We start from the raw sequence: 17,885 nt of genomic DNA on the forward strand, positions 1-17,885 counted from the left end.
GAATAGAATAGAATAGAATAGAATAGAATAGAATAGAATAGAATAGAATAGAATAGAATTTGTCTCGGCGCAGAAGCTCTCAGTGTACATATAAAGTGGCAGAGTAAAAATCATAATGCAATACCAACAAGATTTAGCTTTAAATTAGGGGTGTCCAACCTTGGCAACTTTAAAACTTGTGGACTTCAACTCCCAGAGCTCCGCAGCCATGAACAGTGAGCTTTCTGCTAATTAAGGCTCATGAACAACCTTGTTCTTTTCTCCCGTCTCCAGTGGCTCCGTTCTTGGGTCTCTTTGGATCAAAGTCACGACTTGCGTTGCTGGTTTTATGATGTCGCTGTGAATCACGACAACGGGCGCCTCCTGCTGATCATTAGCGACATCCAATCTTGGCACGCCGGACCTTACCGCTGTGCCAGCCTCAATGCCACTGACAACACCACCATCTCGGACAAACTGGACTTGCAGATGGAGTGTATGTCGGGGTTTGGAAGTCCCCCCCTCTAGCCACCAGAGGGCAGTAGATAAACAGGAGATGAGGACTAGGAGATTGCGTTACCCATTCCTGCTTAGACTAGGCTTCTGCAGTTCAGTTCACTGTCCGCATATCCATGGGATCTACAGTAGAGTGTTTAGCTGAAGACCGAGAATGGGAAGAGAGGGATTTGAAATACAAAGCACATTTATGAGTGGTGGGAAAAAATTATTCTCGCAGGCACGGTTGATCTCAACCAGCACGGCTCCATTAACAGGACAGATTTAGAAGCAGAAGCAACTGATGTGGAGCCGTGCTGGGTCTTTACAGAATGATATATGCAGGCGGGGGGGAGGGATAGATGGAAAACTGTTTCTGGGCCCCAGCAACTGAGACCCTGAACCCCACCAAGCTGGCGTTTCGAATTAAGAAGGGGTGGGGGTGCTGGGAAGGGAGGAGGGCTGACTTTCTGTGTCTTCTCCCCTTCCTCAGATCTGCACAACGTCTTTGTCAGCCAGTCCAACTCCTGGTGTGGTACCGTAGGAGACTCCGTGACGGTCGTTGAAGGCGACAACCTGCAACTTCAATGTTCAGCTGATGCCTCTCAGACACCACTTTACGAGTGGATTCGAGAGGTAAGGGAGCAGAAACAAGACTTCAGCACAGAACAGGACAGAATAACAGAGTGGGAAGGGACCTTGGAGGTCATCTAGTCCAACCCTCTGCTCAGGCAGGATACCGTATACCATTTTGGACAAACAATGATCCAATCTCTTCTTAAAAACCTCCAGTGTTGGACACCCACAGCTTCTGGAGGCAAGCCGTTCCACTGATTAATGGTTCTCATTGTCAGGAAATTTCTTTTTAGATTGGTTCTCTCCTTGATTAGTTTCCCTCCGTTGCTTCTTGTCCTGCCTTCAGGTGCTTTGGGGAATAGCCAAAAGTTGTGAGAGAGAAGTTTTTTTAAACATAGTTCTTCTGCTCCAGGTGTACCTGTGGTCAACCTTTTCCAAATCATTCCCAAAATGCTATTCAAAAGGCAACTGGGGTGGGGTTCTTCAAAACCTTTCACTTCTCATTCAGGAAACTTCTTCAGTTCTGGCTAAATGGTGGAGAATGGAAGGATTTGTGTTCTTCGCACTCTGAAGATTGGTTGTTAGCACTCTCCCCACCATTCAACCAGAACCGAAGAAGATTCTTGAATGAGAAGCAAAAAATCTTCCAGAAAAAAACCCCCAGAAAAGTCCAGTTGCCTTTTGAACAGCACCTTTGGGACAACCATGACCTAGATCAGGGGTAGGGAACCTTGACTCTTTTATGACTTGTGGACTTCAATACCCAGAATTCCTGAGCCAGCACGGCTCAGCATGGAAACTTCTCCCTTTCCCCTCAGCACGGCTGGCTCAGGAATTCTGGGAGTTGAAGTCCACGAGTCATAAAAGAACCCAGGTTGCCTAACCCTGACCTAGATGATTGAGAATCTCCATAGACACGATCCCAAAGCATTTTCTCAGATGTCAGAAAACTGATAAGAGTTTCATAGCTTCGTTGTGTAAATCAAAGGTTTTCTGTTAATGGCTTTCCCCCCCTCCTATAACAGGGAGATGACTGGATCCTGCCCTCAAATTCCTTAACTCTCTCCAAGATAACTCAGGAGCAAGCAGGGACCTATATTTGCCAGGCCCACCATCCAACTTTGCCTCAGTTGACCAAGAGAAAATCAGTCCGCTTGCTCGTGGAGAGCACCAAGCGCAGCTTTAGTTTTGGTAAGAAGCCCTGAATTTGGACATCTAATATGAGGTCTGGCCATTTGATAGCTTCCATATTTGTTGGGAAAACGTCCAGGAAAAGAGCCCACCAGGTGTTGAGATCCATCATCTTTAACCAGGAACATCTGAGCTTCTCCCCACAGCAGTGACCCCTGGACCCAAAGCCAAGCCCATTTTTCTTTTCCCGCTGCCCCAAACAACAATACCTACAGTCCAGGCCTGCGTGTGATTCCCTAGAAATTAAATCCTACTGTTTAATAGGATTGTAGGATTGAGATCTTAGGTGGGTTTCCACAAGAGAGTCAGCCAAAATACATTCAGCTAAGACTAGTTTGCGGTGTGGACACAACCATGGTGGTTTGTAAAACATAGAGACCGTGGCCTGGTAAGTAGGCCATGATGCCAACTTCTTGTGGTTTGCTCAGAGTATGGTTAAATGATGACCTAGCATGGTATAGGAACCAGGCTGTTGGCTTGGATCTAGATTTCATCAGCCAAGTCTTGTTCCTTTTACTGAAAGTTGAAAGAGTCACAAAACATGTCCCCTCAGTAGGACTGTTTTTAGGGGTGATTAAGGCTTCCCTCAGATTGATTCCTTTCAAATTGATCAGAGTCCCTTAGCCAACATACTTAATTTGTACACAACCTTCTTTTAATAGTGGTAGTGTTACAAAGAATATAAACATCTCCTAGGATCACATGTAGATCTCTTAGGATCACGCATAGATCACATGTAGACCACGACCTGAGGTCATATACCGGTCCAGTATATGGAGGCAGACGGGTGAAGGGCACCAGGGCTGGTTGCCATTTTGTGGTTGACCCTTTGTCTTCTCCAGATTCCGTGCTGTCCCTCAGCACCCCAATGCTGGCCCTGGCGGTGGCGCTGCCAGCCGTTCTGTTGCTGCTGCTGATCTTGGTCTTCGCCTTCCTCATTCCCCGTCACCGGGCTGCAGTCCTGAAGAAAATGGCTTTGTGAGTGTTCTGTAGGGTTTGGGGGCTGCGTTGGTCGGGGACATGCCTGCTGTGGTCCCAGGCAGGGATTTGAAAACCGTTTTTTGCCCCAAATTCGGCCCATCCCACCCAAGGACACCAGCTACCATTCCTTTTCATGCTCTTGGGTGTCATCACAGAAAACAGAATCTAATCTATAGACTCAGAAGAGATGGAATTGGTTGTGATGATTTTTCCTTGCCCAAAAAGTAGACTCTAAAGTTGATTCTTTAGGTACAGAGAATTTGTTGTTGTTGTTGTTGCGAAGTCGTGTCCGACCCATCGCGACCCCATGGACAACGTTCCTCCAGGTCTTCCTGTCCTCTACCATCTTCTGGAGTCCATTTAAGCTCACGCCTGCTGCTTCAGTGACTCCATCCAGCCACCTCATTCTCTGTCGTCCTCTTCTTCTATTGCCCTCCATCTTTCCCAGCATCAGGCTCTTCTCCAGTGAGTCCTTCCTTCTCATTAGGTGGCCAAAGTATTTGAGTTTCAACTTCAGGATCTGGCCTTCTAAAGAGCAGTCAGGGTTGATCTCCTCCAGGACTGACCGGTTTGATCGCCTTGCAGTCCAGGGGACTCGCAGGAGTCTTCTCCAGCACCAGAGTTCAAAGGCCTCAGTTCTTCTAAAGAGCCATTGTTTTTTATGGAGGGTTTTCTTTGCGTCTTCCTTCCACTGAGTTTAACAGAGACGTATTGACCTACCTCTGGGAAGTGAGAATGCATAAACAAGCAGGGAAGAACCGGTAACATACTTGGCCTTGTTCCCCAGACCAGCTTAGGCCATGTCTTTCTCGGTTCGTGTGTTTATGGGTCAGACGGGAGAACCCGCTAACATTGGTCTTTTCTTTTTAGGGAGGAATCTGGCCAGCGCACCCCCATCTACAAAGGCAGCCTTGACTCCGTGCCTTCCATTGCGGGAGACAGCCAGCCACTAGTAATGTGAAGCAGAAGCACCGGTTAGTAAACGTGTGTCTTCTGAAATCCTGGAAAAAATCTCTTCGTTCTTGGTAGTTCTTCAGTTCAGACTTCCGTAAAAGAGTACGGTAGTCCTCAACTTAAGCATTTAAAACAGTGGTTCTCAACCTGTGGGTCGGGACCCCATTTGGGGTCGATCGACCATTTCATGGGGGTCGCCAAGCAAGGCTGTCCGCCATTTTTTTTGTCCGCCATTTTTTCCCCTTTTCCGGCGGGTGCCTTACCTCCCTTGGGCTGGGCCAGCTGGTGGTCGGCCTGCTCCGTCTCTGCCGCTTGCCAGCTACGCCTCGGCCGGTGCAGGGGGCGGAACCACGCATGCGCGGCGCTCCCAGGCAGGGAAAGTCCTCGACTTACGACCGGTTGGGGTCGCGGCATTAAAAAGGTTGAGAACCACTGATTTAAAATTACAACAGACCTCGTTGGGGGTCCTTACATACTAGTTCTGAAGTTCCAGTGGCTGCCCTGTTGGGCGCTTGCAACCCAGCTAGTATCTACAACCATTTGCAATGTCACTCAGCCATGTGTCTGCATTTTATGACGGGTTTTGCCAAAAAAAAACAAAAAAAAAACCCAGCATCAAACTATGATTAAACGATGACCTAGCATGATATAGGAACCAGGCTGTTGGCTTGGATCCATAGTTCGCCAGCCAGAACTCATTCAGCTTGCTGAATTCGATTTTTTTTTTTTTTTTTTTGCAAAATCAGCCCATAGCAAACCACTGATTTACTTACCGACCACAGCAATCGCTTTACGGCCACGGCGGTCGCTTAACAACCGCCACAAAAAAAGTTCATAAAACCAGGCAGGTCACACACGGGTGACCTGTTTTACGACTGTCACAACCTGCGACCGTGTTAGGCTCCAGTACAGTGCATTCGTAAGCCAAGGACTATTTGTGTAAACAATCTCACAAAATATGTCATTTGGGGGAAAACGGGGCAGACTTTTTTCCCTTGATCTGTTGGTGTCTGGAGAGGAATCTGATCATTCGGTATATCTACTGAGTGTTTTTAAAATGCTTCCCCGTGGCGTTGCTTGAGGTCGATCCAACTTCATAGTTCAGGCAGCTTAAAAGAGGAGAGGACTTCTCTTACAAATGCCATTTATATGTTGTTGTTGTTTTTTAAAAAAAAGGCTTGGGAAGCTATTCTCTCCAAATCTCCTTGAACAGATTTTTAGTATTAGGTAAAACACAGATGTAAAAAGCAGTGGGAAGTTAAAGAAAGACTGCTTTTAAAAAATGAAATTGCTCTCCTTCACAATGCTGAGACACAGAGAGAGAGAGAGAGAGAGAGAGACAGGAAGGTGAGGAAAGAAAACATCTAACAGAGTGCATAAAAGTTGATGTGAACCCTTTTGAACGTTTAATACTCCACCATAAATATGACCTAAAATGTGATCTGTTCTCCACACATCCTAAAACTAGCTAAGAAGATGGTCTTCTGCAATAAATCAATAACTATAAGAGGTTTTTTTTTTTTGTTTAATTGGGTTCCCTTTATCTTGTTTTAGGACATGTAGAGAACAGATCACGTTTTAGGCCATGTTTATGCAGGAATATTAAACATTCAGAAGGATTCACCTACTTTTAAGCACCACCGTTCAAGTTGGAGCAGGGAGATGATGTTGCTGGAGACAATGAGGGCTTCGTCTTGAAATTGTTTGGGTTTCTTATACCAGTTGGCACTAACTGGAGCAGGGTTTTTCAACCTTGGGAACCGTAAGATATGTGGCCTTCAACTCCCAGAATTCCCCAGCCAGTGTGGAATTCTGGACCTTGACGTCTGCGTATTTTAAAGTTGCCAAGATTGAGAAACACTGAACTGGAGGGTTGGGTGTGATAATTCCTTCCTATCCGGAGACTATTGGCCCAGAGACTGTCCATGAAACATTTAAGGTCCCTCTAAATCGGATTTTTCAAACTTGGCAACTTTAAGATGCATGAATTTCAGCGCCCAGAATTCCCCAGTCAAGTGGGGAATTCTAAGAGTTGAAGCCCAAGCATCTTCAAGTGGCCAAACTTTGAAAAACACTGAGTTAAAATTTCCTTTGCAGCAACACCCAGCTGTTTTAACCACCTCTTTTTTTTTCTCCCCCCCTTTTCCGTAGGATGAAATGAAATTTTTCAAGATCCAGTTTTTTTTTTCCTGTATTGATTATGGACTGGCGGCAATATCCTCAGTGTCAGCAACTGGTTGTGTTTTTGTGTATATTTGGGGGAATTGTTATCTTGGCTTTTTAGAGCTTTTTAGAGCTGTTTGGAAGAATTGAGGGGGGGGCAGTAAGTGATATTGGGGTTCCTATGAATCTCTCCTTTCCTAGCTACTTTTTTACTTGCCAGTTCTGTTACCCTTTCCAGGCTAAAATATTTTTTTCCCCTGTGGTTCATTTGGCTGATATCTACCCCGACAAGCATTACCTTCTTTCATGTTTGGACAGATGTTTTCTCTTTATACTTTCACTTTTTAACTTAAGAGTCAGTGAATGAAGAATAAGGCACTGGGCCATTTACACACTTTGTTTGTTGAAAATAAACAAACATTGGCTCTTTTTTTACACGAGCGCTTGTTCTCCAGCAGAAGAAAAAATTGTGAGAAAGACGGGAGCCTTATTTAAAACAAAACAAATCCCATCCAAGGCAAGGAAGATTCCGATTACGAAGGACAAAGTTGACCTTCAAGAAACAGGAGAGGATCCCACTGTCCAAAATGAGGGTGTGGGGAGATTTAACACTGTATCGAAAGTTGTTGTGTTTTGTTTTGATGGTTTGGGGTGTGTTCTGCACCCCAGCTCCTCAGTTTCATTCATGGACCTCCCTAGGTCTCTTTGCAAGAGCCTGCAAATTACAGTTTCGCCTTTGGTGCAAAACGCAGCACGGGGAACATGGAGGGATAAACAATCCCTTACTATTTTAGGAGCCGCGCAAAGTGTCTCCCTCTCTTTGACCTGTGGTGTTTAGTCCAACATCTAATCCGTTTGAGGGAATTTGGTTTTTTTTTTAAAAAAAAAATCGTCCTCTTTTTAAACTTTTCCCATGACCCAGAACCTTCTGCATCTCTGCATCAGGACCCAGAGGGATGTTTTTGTTACCGCTTCGGTGTTCGGTCTTAAGGTAATACGCCTTGAATTTCAGCGGTGCTTTGCTATTATTTGCATGCCAGTGCATGCAGAAGAAGGGAGGGCAGCTGATGTACGGAGGACCCGGCATATATCATGCTGTCTCTGCACTATGCAGTTTAAATGTCCCCCCATCCAGCACTTCCTTTCATCAGAATAAAAAATAACAGAATCTTGCTACGGTAGCGGTTTGGAACGAGTGACATCAGGTTTTTCCCCCCTTTTATCACCCGCCTTGTCTACGGCGCCCCAGGGGGCTATAAACCAGGCCGGGCCAAAGACAGCGCAGAACAGTGTTTCCCCCAACTACGAGAGAAACCAATCATAAAAGGCCTCTGTTGGATATTCAGCCCTCATAAAAAAAAAATATGCCGTCTCTTCCATCTCTGGGTATGTCAAAAGCTGGGCCTCTCCATCACGCCAAATCAGCGGTACTCCATTATCGGGGAGAACAAATTGGGCAACGGGGTGATTACGGTTAGGTGCTGTTCTGCATCTCCCCAGAGGCGTCCCTCTCTTTGCCGAGGTACCACTTGGACTACGGTAAGCCTGGTTATCAGCAGGGCTGCCTTTCCGAATTCTGTTCTTGTTCTTTAAAAAAAAAAGGGGGGGAGCTATTCCTTGCTCTTCAGAAATAATATAGTTGAAACAAAATGAACTCCGGTTTTAAGAAAGGTTTTATTCCCCAAGGAAGAGTGAACCTGGGAAAGTTAACATGGAATATAATAAGCGGAGCAGAGTCTCATGCACTGTCGCAGTGTTTCTTAATCCGAGCCACGTTAAGATAGGTGGACTTCAACTCCCAGAATTCCCCAGCCCTCCTGCGTGGACTTCAATTCTCAGAATTCTCCAGCCATCATGCGTAGACTTCAACTCCCAGAATTTCCCAGCCATGCCTGGGACTTAAAACTCCTAGAATTCTCCATCCATGCATGTATTCGACTCCCAGAATTCTCAGCAATCACGCATGGACTTCAACTCCCAGCATTCTCCAGCCATCATGCACAGACTCCCAGAACTCTAGCCAGCATTGTGGGAGTTGAAGTCCACATCTCTGAAAGTTGAGCTGGAGAAACGTGGATCTATTTAGGAGTTGATAACTGCTACGATATTTCAGCTGTAAAAAGGGAATGGAGTCTCAGCTGAGGGGCTGGCTGGCACTCCAAACAGACAATCTGCAATTTAGGGCAGCCCAGTGGTGGGATTCAGCCGGTTCGCACCAGTTCGGCAGAACCGGTAGCTAATTTTGGGTTGCCCAGGCCCAGAATGGACTTCCGGAAGCGGCATCCACATAGAGAACCCGTTGTTCACATATTTCAGTGATGGCAAACCTTTTAGAGACTGAGTGCCCAAACTACAACCCAAAACCCACTTATGTATCGCTGGGTGCTGGGTGGGTGTGGCCCACTCGGCGGGTGCAGCTACAGTGGGCTTGGCAGACTGGGTGGGCGTGGCCACTGGAAGGGTGTGGCTGTAGTAGTCATGGCAGATTGGGTGGGCATGGCCAGGGTGGGCGTGGCCACCTTGATGTTGCTTATGGGGAGGGATACCTGTGGGAGCCGGGCAGGGTTGGGGGAGATCCAGGGGGTCTCTGGTGGGTGGAATGGTGGGCTCCCCAATGGCGGCTCCAGGCTGGCTGGCCTTAGGCCAGTGATGGCAAACTTTTAGAGACCACGTGTGCTGGGGCGATGGCGCGTGCCCACAGAGAGGGCTCCGCGTGCCACCGGTTCGCCACCACTGACATATTTGAATCCCACCACTGGGGCAGCCCATTGTAAATGCGAACAGGAAGTATTTTAGCCCAGCAGTGGAAGACAGATCCAGAGTCTGGATTCACACATCAGACTGAACCCTAAAGCTAAGCTGTATTCATATCGCGTGTTGCGGCCAGAGAAATCGACTGCATTCTGACATAACGTGATGACCTGGTTCATAAAACATGTGAGAACAAGACAACAGTTGGGTTTCCACAATGCTGAGTCACAAACTATCCAGTCTTCATGTAGCTTATCCTAGCTCAGCCTAGGATATTGTGAAATCTGCATTATCCGCCTTTATCAAGGTGCTTCTGCTTTGACAGCTCTATAATAAGCAGGCAATGAAGCCGGTTAAGGGTTTTTTTTTTTATTTGTTGTTTTCTGCACCAGATTTGCATGTCATGCTTGTCATCTGGAAACTGAATACAGCCCCAGTTCCTTTCACCAACAGGGCATCATTTCAGGAGAGGGAGACAGGGCACGGTTTCAGCAGCAGAGGAGAGATTGACAGCCTGGGTCAATTTTCTCTGGGATGTATAAAAGATTAGATTGTAAAACAGCAAATGCATTTTAAGAGGATGTGGTGACATCATCGGATTCGGAGAAACGGGGGGCGCCTAAAATTACAGGTCCTTTGCGACCTGGGCTCGGCTTCACCCTGGGTGTCCTCTCAAATTGTGAAGCTAGAAAGTAGCTGGTAAAAATGGCACTTAAGATGGGTTATACAGGAGGCCACCCTGAGCCAATCCATCTGACTCTTCCGCTAGGGTTCTCTTCCTCGCCATAAGACTCGCCAAGGTCCCTCGCCCCCTTTCATTTCCCGTCTTGTACTCTGCATCTCTTCTGCAGACATACATCCTTTTCAGTCACTATTCAGCTTCCCAACAGGAAGGAATAAATACCCTAAGATTGATTTTAAAAACAACCACCACCGATTAATCTTGCCAGGAGGCCCCCAAGAAGAAAACTCATCCTCTATCCATCTGGTGTTTACCCAGCCAGCTTTCATGCCTAAGGCAGGACTAGAACTCACCATCTCCTGGTTACTGGCCCAAAGTCACCCATCCAGTTTTCATACCTAGAGTGGAACTAGAATTCCCCATCACCTGGTGATTGGGCCAAAGTCACCCAGCTGGCTTTCATGCCAGAAGCAGGGCTAGAACTCATTGTCGCCTGATGATTGGCCTAAAATTGCCCAGCCAGCTTTCAGGCCTAAGCAAGGGGACTAGAACCCACCATCTCCCAGTGTTTGGTCCAAAGTCAACCCGCCAGTTTTCAGACCTAAAGCGGGACTAGAACTCGCTACCTCCTGATGATTGGCCCAAAGTCACCCAGCTGGTTTTCATGCCTAAAAGAGGACAAGAACTCACTGTCTCCCAGTGACTGGCCCAAAGTCACCGAGCCAGCTTTCATGTTTAAGATGGGACTAGAATTCACTGTCTCCCAGTGATTGGACCCAGCCAGCCAGTTTTCATGCCTGACACAGACTAGAACTTACTGTCTCCTGACAGCCCAAAGTCAACCCAGCTGGTTTGGATGCCTAAAGTGGGACCACAACTCACAGACTTCTGGTGCTTAGCCCAAAATCACCCAGTTGGCTTCCATGCCTAAGGTGGGACTAGAACTCGCCCTCTCTTGGTTTCTAGGCCAGGCGAACCTGGCATCTCATCTCCTGCCCTCTTGATGCCAAGCTATCTCACTGTTTAGTTTAGATCCTGTTTCAGCCTCCCACTTTAATCCTGGATGACAAAAGGACGAGTGAATGGCTCACCCTACAATATCTCTGCCACGGCTGTGCCCACAAGCACGGCACAAGTGAGCTGATAAGGATTCGTACAGAAGAGGGCCCATTTTTAGATAGGAAAGCTTCAGCACACACACACACCCAATTTCATGCTGGATGCTTCACACCCTCTTCTACTAATTCCCCCCTGAAAGGTTGGCGGTAGATTGGATTAAGCAACCCAATGAAGCCAAAGAGCAGAAGGCTGGGGAAGATGCTTACCTGCTAATGAGGACAATGAGGTTCGTTAAGAACCATTTCATTCTTAAGATGAGTTTGCTGCCCCGGTGAGCAGACACCCTCCCTCTTGGCTCTGGCAGCTGCCATCACTTTCAGCCTTCGGGACAGACGGGCCCCTTGGTTTTGATTCAAAAAGGGCAGGAGAGCAACACGGCACCGTAAACCTGGGAAATAATTGCAAATAAAAAGGCCAGCACAAGGGCAAGGGAGGATGGATCTGCTTCTATCCTTCTGGCACTTTTTTTTTTTAAGTGATCCTCTAAAACAGAGCTTTTCAACCTTTTCACCCATTGTACCATTTTTAGGATATGGCAGCATCCGAGTACCACCAGTCGCCTAGCAAGGTGTCAAAAACTTGATGACAAAAAAGGAAAAAAGTGATGAAGTATAGGTAGTCCTCAACTTACAACAGTTTGCTTAGTGACTGTTTGAAGTTACAATGGCACTGAAAAAGGGGCCCCCAAGTCACAGTCGAGCAAGACACCTGCCTGCCCGCCTGTCCGCGCTCTTCCTCCTGTCTGAGGTTTTCATTCTTGTGAGCATTTCTGTTGAGGATTGGCAGCAAGGGTGGGATGGGGTGTTTGGTTTTTATCCCCCCCGTCTGTTGGGTGGTTGTAGCAGGTTTTGGTCACTTCACATGACCCAAGAACACTGTGACCGTCACAAATATGAATCAGTTGCCAAGCATCTGAATGTAAATCACAAGACCCTGGAGAGGCTGCAACATTCCAACTGATCGGTGCTTCTTCTGGGCTCAGCAGAAGTGCCAGGATCAGCGCCGAGCTCCAGCTGGAGCCTGGCGCTGATCCTGGTGCTTCCACTGAGCCCTGACAGCCCCGAAGAAGTGCCGATCAGCTGGAAAGCGGCACTGATCCTGACGCTTCCGCTGAGCCCTGACAGCCCTGCAGTTCCAGCCGTCTCTCGCTCAGGCTTGTGCAGTGCTGCCACCGATTCAGCTCATTCCCCTCCCCCGCTACCACTTTTCTAGAATGGTCACGTACCACCTGCCAGGTGCCAATGTACCACAGGTGGTACCCGTATCACTGGTTGAAAAGCCCTGCTTTAAATTATCGTTTGGAAAAGCTGCTCTCCCTGTCCAATACGGTGTGTACAACAGTGTATAAAAGTGAGATAAATTTACAGGCAAGCAGCAAAAATAGGAACCTACACTCTGTGAATCCCAGATGAGGACTGAGGGTACGGAGCCCTGGTGGTTAAATGCAGTATTGCAGACTTAATTCTGCTGACTGCCAGCAGTTCGGTCCTGACTGGCTCAAGGTCGACTCAACCTTCCATCCTTCCGAGGTTGGTAAAATGAGGACCCAGATTGTTGGGGGCAATGTGCTGATTCTGTAAACCACGCAACTTCAACCTGTCAAGGTTGAGAAACACTGACTTATCTATCTGTCTTTACCCTCCATCTAAAGTTTAACGGAGCCACTTTATTAGCGTGAACGGATTTTTCAGGACACGGCTAAGATCCGAGGCATTAGTAGAAAGCACGCTTGTGATGCCTTCTGGGGATTGTCCTCGAACAAGCTTATTCTTCCATCTAATGAACATCACACTCGTTTCTCACAATGCCTGGGCAAGATTTAGAGATTTGAGCTTCTGTTTTCATTTCCCATGATGGCCTGGAGTGGTGTGTGACCAGGAAACTGTGGAGAAGAAGGCAACTACTGATCTTGCAGAGGGGCATTTTAAATTGCCCACCTCTTCCCTTTGAAATCTTTCTGGATAGCAATAACAATAGCACTTGGACTTATATACCACCCCATAGTGCTTTACAACACTCTCTGGGTAGTTTACAATGTAAGCATTATTTTCATATGGCCCCCAACAATCTGGGGCCTCATTTTACCAACCTCGAAAGGATAGAAGTCTGAGTCAACCTTGAGCCAGTCAGGATTGAACTCCTAGCTGTGGACAGAGTTAGTCTGCAATACTGCATTCTAACCACTGCGCCACCATAGATGCCTGTTTGTTCTCAAAAATCCATATCAGAATGCAGCAAGCACATTCGAGGAGGTCTGGGGTGACTGGAGAAGGGCTAGGGGTGACATGGTAGCAGTCTTTCCATATTTGAGGCAAAGCACTTGAAGGCAGGACAAGAAGTAATGGATGGAAAGTAATCAAGGAGAGAAGCAACCTGGAATTAAGGAGAAATTTCCTATCAGTGAGAACAATTAACCAGTGGAACAGCTTGCCTCAAGAAGCTCTGGGTGCTCCATCACTGGAGGTTTTTAAGAAGAGACTGGACAGCCACTTGTCTGAAATGATATAGGGTCTCCTGCTTGAGCAGGGGGCTGGACTAGAGGACCTTCAAGGTCCCTTCCAGCTCGGTTATTCTGTAATTCTGTAATGTGCGTGTAGTATATTCACTTGAAATTATGGCAAGGTGTACATGGGATACTAGTTGGAAGGGCACAGAACTATCTAGAATGAAAATCAAGACGTAAGTTGTGATTATGATATAATCCACAAGACGTAGACGCCGTCAAAGACCTTTGGGGCTAATTCTGGTGGGGAAATGATGCTGGCACATCAGAGATTGTGAAGCATGGTGCACTGATGGACAGGTTCTGCTGCTTTGACCCTGTTCCTAAATATTTTGATGCTTCCGTAAAAAGAGCCGCAAACCTAGAATTTGTACTATCTTGTTTAACATTAAATCCCCACCCACCCACTTCTCCGGTTGTTTTAAAATATTTTTCCTGTGCGCTCCCAGCTGAAATATTTTCCACCAGAAGAGAGTTCTGTACAGGATGACAGATGGGGAACGCGGGGAAGGAACCCTCTGGAGTAATAAAAATCAAGAGTGAAGGAAAGAAATGGAAGGCAGCGGAAAGTGTGAAGCGCCAGAATGTCGGGTCTATTTCCAGCTGAATCGGACTTACGTCTTTGCTGCAAGTCTTCGGCTGAACCACCAGCAGCCCCAAATGGGGGGGGGGCACAGGGAGTGGGGAGCAAGGAAAACCTCAAGAGGGCGAGATGCAGCTGCGAGGACACGAGGAAAACTGAGCAAAAAGCACATTAATGGCCTTTGCAGAGAAAGGAAAGATCCCGCCAAGGATTCTACAGATCATCCTCGACTTACGATCATGATTGAGCCCAAGATGTCTATTGCTAAGTGAGACCGTAGTTGAGTTTTGCCCTGCCCTGTTTTATGACCTTTCCTGCCATAGTTGTTAAGTGAATCACTGCAGTTAAGTTAGTAACATGATGGTTTAGTGCAGGGCTTTTCAACCTTTTCACCCATTGTATTCACCTTACCGCCACCTCATTAACTTAACAGGTACCACATACAGTAGAACAGGTCTTTTCAACCTTTTCACCCATTGTACCACTTTTAGGATAGGGCAATATCCGAGTACCACCAGTCGCCTAGCAAGGTGTCAAAAACTTGATGACCCCCCCCAAAAAAGGAAAAAAGTGATAAAGTACAGGTAGTCCTCAACTTACAACAGTTTGCTTAGTGACTGAAGTTACAATGGCACTGAAAAAGGGGCCCCCAAGTCACAGTCGAGCAAGACACCTGCCTGCCCGCCTGGCGGCGCTCTTCCTCCTGTCTGAGGTTTTCATTGTTGTGAGCATTTCTGTTGAGGATTGGCAGCGGGGGTGGGGTGGAAGGTGTTTGGTTTTTATTCCCCCCCCCCCCCGTCTGCTGGGTGGTTGCAGCAGGTTTTGGTCACTTCACATGACCCTGGGACACTGTGACCGCCATAAATATGAATCAGTTGCCAAGCATCTGAATGTAAATCACAAGACCCTGGAGATACTGAAATATTCCAGCTGATCGGCGCTTCTTTTGGGCTCAGCAGAAGCACCAGGATCAGCGCCGAGCTCCAGCTGGAGCCTGGCGCTGATCCTGGAGCTTCCCCTGAGCCCTGACAGCCCTGCAGCTCCAGCCGTCTCTCGCTCAGGCTTGTGCGGTGCTGCCACCGGTTCAGCTCATTCCCCTCCCCCGCTACCACTTTTCTAGGATGGTCGCGTACCACCTGCCAGGTGCCAATGTACCACAGGTGGTACCCATACCACTGGTTGAAAAGCCTTGGTTTAGTGAATTTGCCTTCTGAAAAACAGTCCTAAGTCATTTTTTTCAGTGCCGTCGTAACTTCGACCGGTCCCTAGACGAACTGTGGTAAGTCAAGGACTGCCTGGGGTGGAGGCTTCATTTTAATCCTTCCTCAGAAACACAAGCTTGTTATTCATCCAAACTCCCTTGCGAGGTTAATGAGAGACCAGCATGAAGGAAAGAGGAAAAGGGTCCCTTTGCAACATGATCCCGCGTCAGAGAGCGGAGAGGGATCCAGGCGGATCTACTTCTGATCGTGTGATCTACCCCTCCCGTGTCGATGCTTGTAGAAGTGAGTAAATCACTCATTTCCCTTTCTGAAAATAGAACGACTCTCTAGGAAAAAGAGCCCAATATTATAGTCCAAGGGTATGAGTCATGTGGCACAGCTGATTGTCCTGCTTTATTTTTATTTTTTAATCCCACCGTAGGACTTGAGAAGCATGAACGTAATGTCTAATTATGGATAAGGTACCCAACAATGCTGTGTGGGGCTTGTAGGTGGGCTGTCATAAATTGTTTAAAATATAGGTAGCAGCCCCAATGCTTCTTACGTCCTCATGGTATTGCAGAGCTGATAGTGTCAACCTCTTCCAAAATATTGGAATCTCTACTACTACTACTAATAATAATCTTTATTGATTAGCCCGTGGGACATATCACGGTGCAGCGTTCCAAACACACGTCATACTAAAATTCAGTAAAAACAATTTAGAATGGAATTAGTTAAAATAAAATTTGGAATAAAATAGAAATAAAATACAATTTAAAATGACATTGGGATAAAATACACATTCTTCAAGTGAAATTAGAATCAAATGCGGCAATTTAAGATGCAGGTAGATAAAGTGTGATAAAATTATATTTCACTATCAGCCCTACAATCTACCCCAATCAGTCTCACCTATGTCGATCTCAGCCAAACCAATTTGCTCAAGTACTGCGCTATGTTAAATGTAATTTTCAAATTCTGGCCGCACATAAGGTTATTTTGAGTAAGTTATTTTGATATGGGGGCTCCCAATGGGTCATTCGTTTAGTGTATAGGCCAGGGATAGGCAACCTTGGCTCTTTTATGACTGGTGGACTTCAACTCCCAGAATTCCTGAGCCAGCATGGCTCAGCTTGGAAACCTCTCCCTTTCCCCTCAGCATGGCTGGCTCAGGAATTCTGGGAGTTGAAGTCCACGAGTCATAAGAGAGCCAAGGTGGCCTACCCCTAGTTTAGTATATAAGCCAAGGTACCTGTCTCTCACTCTCTTATACAGGCAGCAGTGAAATAGAATGTGAGGGGAATCGCTACTACTATAGGTAGCCCTTGACTTACAACAGTTCATTTAGTGACCGTTCAAAGTTACAACGGCACTTTGGAAAAGTGACTTGTGACTGTTTTTCACACTTAATGACCATTTCAGCATCCCCAGGGTCATTTGATCATAATTCGGACACTTGGCAGCCAGCTCCTATTTATGACGGTTTCAGTGTTCCAAACCCACATCATCACCTTTTGTGACCTTCTGACAAGCAAAGTCAATGCAGAAGCCAGATTCACTTAACAACTGCAGCGTTGTTGTGCGGCAAGAAAGGTCATAAAATGGAGCAAAACTCACTTAACGAATGTCTTGCTTAGCAACAGAAATTCTGGACTCAATTGTGGTCCTAAGTTGAGAGTTGGAAGTCCACAAGTCATCAAGGGGCCATCGTACCCCACCTCTGGCCCACTGGGTGTACCCCTTTCTGTACCGGTTTGGGGGGGGGCCCTCCCCTCCCCTCCCCCCCCTCTTTGTTCTGCAACCTTCACTGCTTTCTGCAGGCTTGTGCACGCTCACGAAGAAGGATCGCACAACCACTGGTGTTAAAAGAATTAATCAGGGGGATTTATTGAAGTATCAAAGGTGGTTAAAAGGCAGACATAGATATTTACATATATATTAACTTTCGGGCACGGGGGAAACAGACTTGGGCTGCAGAGGAATAAGCCCCTCTATACACATCCCAACCCCCAGTTATATATTAATTATTATATTTTTCCTTTTTTTTTTTTTTAATCTCCCCTTCTTCCAAGACACAAACAATATAAAATAAAAACTGCGAGCCGGAGACGGACACAGAATCACACGGTTGGTTTCTTCTCCTGTTTTGTTTGCATGTTTTCTCCCCAGATAAGAGACAAAGGGGAAGGGGTAAGGAGGGGGAGATTTGCAGGAGAAGGGCAGGGAAGAGGTGGGGAGGGGGTGGGCATTTACTGGCACGAATGGAGAAAAGTCGGCAAAACTGGAAGGAATCATGGGGAATTCACCAGGCGGTAGGACGTTTTGTCAGAAGTCGAGAGAATGCGTTGGAAGTGCCCCTTGGAGGGTCCAGGGCGAAGCAGAGGAAGAGGGCAGGGGAACAGCAGCTGCCTTGGGAAGGGCAAAGGCGTTCCAGGGGGAAATTCCCAAAAATTCAGCTATTCCAGGCGGGTGGTTTTTTTTTTTTTTTTTAAATCCACAGCAATCCGATGCAATTGTCCCTAGGGCAAAGCAGGTGTTTTTAACAGTGGCTCCTGAACCCATCTTCTACCACAGCTGCGTCTCAAAAAGTGAAGTTCATTGAAACAGGATCAAATCCCGGGGCTGAGGGGTCTCTACGTTCTGGTTCTGGTTCTGGTTTGTTTGTTTGGTTTCATTTTGCAGAACAGCGAAAATCAGCTTCTT

At 46.8% G+C, this 17,885-nt stretch overlaps 1 protein-coding gene across 1 annotated transcript in view; it reads left to right on the forward strand.

The window, feature by feature from the left end:
* LOC107296887 (cell surface glycoprotein MUC18) overlaps positions 1-6,769 on the forward strand; it is a 15,147-nt gene extending 8,378 nt beyond the window's left edge. The window contains exons 3-8 of the mRNA XM_015826239.2: positions 274-475; positions 968-1,110; positions 2,076-2,241; positions 3,084-3,219; positions 4,093-4,196; positions 6,328-6,769. Of these exons, the coding sequence (XP_015681725.1) occupies positions 274-475; positions 968-1,110; positions 2,076-2,241; positions 3,084-3,219; positions 4,093-4,183 (738 nt within the window). The 3' untranslated portion in view covers positions 4,184-4,196; positions 6,328-6,769. The remainder of the gene's footprint in view (positions 1-273; positions 476-967; positions 1,111-2,075; positions 2,242-3,083; positions 3,220-4,092; positions 4,197-6,327) is intronic.
* Positions 6,770-17,885: the final 11,116 nt, after the last annotated feature.

This window comes from Protobothrops mucrosquamatus, unplaced genomic scaffold (genome assembly GCF_001527695.2).
Source record: "Protobothrops mucrosquamatus isolate PMUCROS unplaced genomic scaffold, P.Mucros_1.0 scaffold3020, whole genome shotgun sequence".
Classification (NCBI taxonomy): Eukaryota; Metazoa; Chordata; class Lepidosauria; order Squamata; family Viperidae; genus Protobothrops; species Protobothrops mucrosquamatus.